Genomic DNA, 6,000 nt, shown 5'->3' with positions numbered 1-6,000 from the left:
TGGTACTGACCAGCCCCCCAGTGATCAGAATGAGAGCTCTAAGGTTCTGGTACTGACCAGCCCCCCAGTGATCAGAATGAGAGCTCTAAGGTTCTGGTACTGACCAGCCCCCTAGTGATCAGAATGAGAGCTCTAAGGTTCTGGTACTGACCAGCCCCCCAGTGATCAGAATGAGAGCTCTAAGGTTCTGGTACTGACCAGTGATCAGAATGAGAGCTCTAAGGTTCTGGTACTGACCAGTGATCAGAATGAGAGCTCTAAGGTTCTGGTACTAACCAGCCCCCCAGTGATCAGAATGAGAGCTCTAAGGTTCTGGTACTGACCAGCCCCCCAGTGATCAGAATGAGAGCTCTAAGGTTCTGGTTCTGACCAGTGATCAGAATGAGAGCTCTAAGGTTCTGGTACTGACCAGCCCCCCAGTGACCAGTTAATGTGGATTGTCTATTGGAGAGGGAGAGAGGAAGTTGATTTAACCTCTATGGGACCGGCGGGACGAATTCGTCCCACCTACGTAACATCCACTGCCAGCCTGTGGCGCGATTTTCAAAATCTTCAAAATCCTATTACTTCAATTTCTCAAACATATGACTATTTTACAGCCATTTAAAGATAAGACTCTCGTTAATCTAACCACACTGTCCGATTTCAAAAAGGCTTTACAACGAAAGCAAAACATTAGATTATGTCAGCAGAGTACCAAGCCAGAAATAATCAGACACCCATTTTTCAAGCCAGCATATAATGTCACCAAAACCCAGAAGACAGCTAAATGCAGCACTCACCTTTGATGATCTTCATCAGATGACAACCCTAGGACATTATGTTATACAATACATGCATGTTTTGTTCAATCAAGTTCATATTTATATCAAAAACCAGCTTTTTACATTAGCATGTGACGTTCAGAACTAGCATACCCCCGCAAACTTACGGGGAATTCGCTAACATTTTACTAAATTACTCACGATAAACGTTCACAAAAAGCATAACAATTATTTTAAGAATTATAGATACAGACCTCCTCTATGCACTCGATATGTCCGATTTTAAAATAGCTTTTTGGTGAAAGCACATTTTGCAATATTCTAAGTATATAGCCCAGGCATCACGGGCTCGCTATTTAGACATCCGGCAAGTTTAGCACTCACCATAATCATATTTACTATTATAAAAATGTCATTACCTTTTGTTGTCTTCGTCAGAATGCACACCCAGGACGTCTACTTCAATAACAAATGTTGGTTTGGTCCAAAATAATCCATCGTTATATCCGAATAGCGGCGTTTTGTTCGTATGCGTTCCAGACACTATCCGAAATAGTAAAGAAGTGTCGCGCTTGGCGCAATTCCCGACAATAAAATTCAAAGTATTCAATTGCCGTACGTCGAAGCACGTCAACCGCTGTTTAAAATCAATTTTTACGTCATTTTTCTCGTAGAAAAGCGGTAAAATTCCGACAGGGAATCTCCTTTTCGGCAAACAGAGGAAAAAATCCCAAAGGCGGGGGCGGTCGGGGTCACGCGCATAAGCTAGTGTCTCTTGATGGGCCACTTGAGAAAGGCGATAATGTGTTTCAGCCTGGGGCTGGAATGACGACATTCTCTTTTTTCCCGGGCTATGAGAGCCTATGGACGACGTGGGAAGTGTCACGTTAGAGCAGAGATCCTTAGTAAATGATAGAGATGGCAAAGAAGTTCCAGAAATGGTCAGACAGGCCACTTCCTGTAAAGGAATCTCTCAGGTTTTGACCTGCCATTTGAGTTCTGTTATACTCACAGACACCATTCAAACAGTTTTAGAAAATTTAGGGTGTTTTCTATCCATATGTAATAAGTATATGCATATTCTAGTTACTGAGTAGGAGTGGTAACCAGATTAAATCGGGTATGTTTTTTATCCAGCCGTGTCAATGCTGCCCCCTAGCCCTAACAGGTTTAACAGACTTATGGCCAGGGGATAGAAGCTGTTTAGGAGTCTGTTTGTCTGAACCTTGATGCACCGGTACCGCCTGCAGATGCACCGGTACCGCCTGCAGATGCACCGGTACCGCCTGCAGATGCACCGGTACCGCCTGCAGGACAGGAGCATGGAGAACAGTCCTTGTCTCGGGTGGCTGGAGTCTTTGGCAATTTTTCAGACGCTGCCTGGCATGTATGTCCTGGAAGGCTGGGAGCTCACCCCCAGCTCATCCCCCAACGCTGGGCCGTCCGCATCACTCTCTGTCGGGCCTTCCGGTCGAGGGCGGTGCAGTTGCCATACCAATCAGTCAGGATGCTCTCGATGGTGCAGCTGTAAAAGTTCCTAAGGATCTGCGGTGGCCGTGTCAAATCGTTTCAGCCTCCTGAGGGAGAAGAAGAGTTGTCGTGTCTTCTTCGCTGCTGTTCTGGTGTGAGAGGACCCATGTGAAGTCCTCAGCGATGTCGACACCGAGGACCTTGAAGATCTTGACCCTCTTCCCTTACGGCTCCGTCGACGGGGGTGTGAACCCTCCCACCGTTTCCTGTAGTGCACCATCGGCTTCCTGACGTTGAGGGAGACGTTGTTGTCCTTGGCACCACACTGTCAGGGTCTCAGACCTCCTCCCTATAGGCTGTCTCATCGCTGTCGGTGATCAGGTCCTAACAACGTCGTGTCGTCAAGGAAATTCGATGATGGAGTTGGAGTCGTACTTTAGCCACACAGTTGTGGGTAAACAGGGGTTACGGAGGGGGTGGGGGGCTAAGCACACACCCCTGGGGGGCCCCCGTGTTGAGAGTCAGCGTGGCGGAGGGGATGTTGCCTAGGCTCTGGTCAGAACTAGTGCACTACATAGGGAATAGGGTGTGATTTCAGACACCAGAAGTAGTGCACTACATAGGGAATAGGGTGTGATTTCAGACACCAGAAGTAGTGCACTACATAGGGAATAGGGTGTGATTTCAGACACCAGAAGTAGTGCACTACATAGGGAATAGGGTGTGATTTCAGACACCAGAAGTAGTGCACTACATAGGGAATAGGGTGTGATTTCAGACACCAGAAGTAGTGCACTACATAGGGAATAGGGTGTGATTTCAGACACCAGAAGTAGTGCACAAACATAGGGAATAGGGTGTGATTTCAGACACCAGAAGTAGTGCACTACATAGGGAATAGGGTGTGATTTGGCAGGTAGCCTAGCGATTTAAGAGCGTTGGGCCAGTAGCCAAAAAAGGTCACTGGTTCGAATCCCCGAAGATGACTAGGTGAAAAATCTGCCCATGTGCCCTTGAGCAAAGCACGTAACCCTAATTGCTATTGTAATTCGCTCTGGATAAGAGAGTCTACGAAAATGACAAAAATGTAAAATGTAAATTTGAGACTCTCCCTCTGTCTGTCTGTCTGTAGTTCCTGGACCTGATCTCGTCGTCAGGGAGATGGGACCAGAAGAGTATCGAGACTCCCATCATGCTGAAAGAGGGGTAAGAGAGAGAACACATGGGGGGGTAACACTGAGGGGGTTAGGGGGTAAGAGAGAGAACACGGGGGTAACACTGAGGGGGTTAGGGGGTAAGAGAGAGAACACAGGGGGTTAACACTGAGGGGGTTAGGGGTAAGAGAGAGAACACAGGGGGTAACACTGGAGGGGGTTAGGGGTAAGAGAGAGAACACAGGGGGGTAACACTGAGGGGGTTAGGGGGTAAGAGAGAGAACACAGGGGGTTAACACTGAGGGGGTTGGGGGGTAAGAGAGAGAACACAGGGGGGTAACACTGAGGGGGTTAGGGGGTAAGAGAGAAAACACAGGGGGTTAACACTGAGGGGGTTAGGTGTAAGAGAGAGAGAACACAGGGGGTAACACTGAGGGGGTTAGGGGGTAAGAGAGAGAACACAGGGGGTAACACTGAGGGGGTTAGGGGGGTAAGAGAGAGAACACTGAGGGGTAAGAGAGAGAACACCGTTTTGGATCAGGCCCCAGACTCGCTACAGAACCTATATAACCTGGTATCTCTACAGTAGTATTGGATCGGGCCCCAGACTCACTACAGAACCTATATAACCTGGTATCTCTACAGTAGTATTGGATCGGGCCCCAGACTCACTACAGAACCTATCTAACCTGGTATCTCTGCAGTAGTATTGGATCGGGCCCCAGACTCACTACAGAACCTATATAACCTGGTATCTCTACAGTACTATTGGACCGGGCCCCAGACTCACTACCGTCTGTCCTTCACCTCATGTGTTTCTCTGAAGACCTCTCTGTCTGATTATCTGTCCTGGCGATTATCTCTTCCTCCTTCTCTCAGTCACTCATTTCTTCTTCTCTCCAGGTTCATGATCAAGCGAGCCCAGGGGAGGAACCGTTTTGGGTTGAAGAACTTCAAGAAGAGGTGGTTTCGTCTCACTAACCATGAGTTTACCTACCACAAAACCAAAGGTAAGGGCTGAAGGTTTGTGGGGATTCTTCTACGGGTTGTCAGACCTGGTTCTATGTCTGGTCTGTCAGTGTGCTCAACATCTGTGTGTTGTGAAGTTGTTGTTGTGTTTAATTGTATTAATGCTCACCACGTGTGGTTAGATGGTTTCCACTATGTGTTATAGAGGTGTAGTTAGTTAGATGGTATCCACTATGTGTTATAGAGGTGTAGTTAGATGGTATCCACTATGTGTTATAGAGGTGTAGTTAGATGGTATCCACTATGTGTTATAGAGGTGTAGTTAGATGGTATCCACTATGTGTTAAAGAGGTGTAGTTAGTTCGATGGTATCCACTATGTGTTATAGAGGTGTAGTTAGTTGGTTTCCACTATGTGTTATAGAGGTGCAGTTAGATGGTATCCACTATGTGTTATAGAGGTGTAGTTAGATGGTATCCACTATGTGTTATAGAGGTGTAGTTAGATGGTATCCACTATGTGTTATAGAGGTGTAGTTAGTTAGATGGTATCCACTATGTGTTATAGAGGTGTAGTTAGATGGTATCCACTATGTGTTATAGAGGTGTAGTTAGATGGTATCCACTATGTGTTATAGAGGTGTAGTTAGATGGTATCCACTATGTGTTATAGAGGTGTAGTTAGATGGTATCCACTATGTGTTATAGAGGTGTAGTTAGTTAGATGGTATCCACTATGTGTTAGAGAGGTGTAGTTAGATGGTATCCACTATGTGTTAGAGAGGTGTAGTTAGATGGACGGTATCTGGTTGAAACTGGTTGAGAGTGTGCTAAACTGTCATCAATGCAAAGGATGACTTCACTATTATTCTACAATGTGGAAAATGTTAAAAATAAAGAAAAACCCTTGAATGAATCGGTGTCCAAACTTTAGACTGGTACAGTAGGTGGGAGAGGGAAGTAGGTGGGAGAGGGCAGTGTGCAGTAGGTGGGAGAGGGCAGTGTGCAGTAGGTGGGAGAGGGCAGTGTGCAGTAGGTGGCAGAGGGCAGTGTGCAGTAGGTGGGAGAGGGCAGTGGGCAGTAGGTGGGAGAGGGCAGTAGGTGGCAGAGGGCAGTGTGCAGTACGTGGGCGAGGTCAGTACGTGGGAAAGGGCAGTAGGTAGGAGAGGGCAGTAGGTGGGAGAGGGCAGTGTGCAGTAGGTGGGAGAGGGCAGTGTGCAGTAGGTGGGAGAGGGCAGTGTGCAGTAGGTGGGAGAGTGCAGTAGGTGGGAGAGGGCAGTGTGCAGTAGGTGGGAGAGGGCAGTGTGCAGTAGGTGGGAGAGAGCAGTATGCAGTAGGTGGGAGAGGGCAGTAGGTGGGAGAGGGCAGTAGGTGGAGAGGGCAGTGTGCAGTAGGTGGGAGAGGGCAGTGTGCAGTAGGTGGGAGAGGGCAGTAGGTGGGAGAGGGCAGTAGGTGGGAGAGGGCAGTAGATGGGAGAGGGCAGTATGCAGTAGGTGGAAGAGAGCAGTATGCAGTAGGTGGGAGAGGGCAGTGTGCAGTAGGTGGGAGAGAGCAGTATGCAGTAGGTGGGAGAGAGAAGTATGCAGTAGGTGGGAGAGGGCAATAGGTGGCAGAGGGCAGTGTGCACAAGGTGGGAGAGGGCAG

General features: G+C 48.0%; 1 protein-coding gene across 2 annotated transcripts in view; it reads left to right on the top strand.

Moving 5' to 3' along the window:
* Positions 1-6,000, top strand: part of LOC106592024 (ras GTPase-activating protein 3) — a 148,584-nt gene that overhangs the window by 128,268 nt on the left and 14,316 nt on the right. For both annotated transcript variants that reach the window (XM_045713997.1, XM_045713998.1), the window contains exons 17-18: positions 3,367-3,440; positions 4,292-4,398. In XM_045713997.1, coding sequence (XP_045569953.1) covers positions 3,367-3,440; positions 4,292-4,398 — 181 coding nt within the window. The remainder of the gene's footprint in view (positions 1-3,366; positions 3,441-4,291; positions 4,399-6,000) is intronic.

Source organism: Salmo salar, unplaced genomic scaffold (genome assembly GCF_905237065.1).
Source record: "Salmo salar unplaced genomic scaffold, Ssal_v3.1, whole genome shotgun sequence".
Classification (NCBI taxonomy): domain Eukaryota; kingdom Metazoa; phylum Chordata; class Actinopteri; order Salmoniformes; family Salmonidae; genus Salmo; species Salmo salar.
Note: the sequence above shows the minus strand (reverse complement) of the source record. Positions and strands in the feature narration are given on the sequence as shown.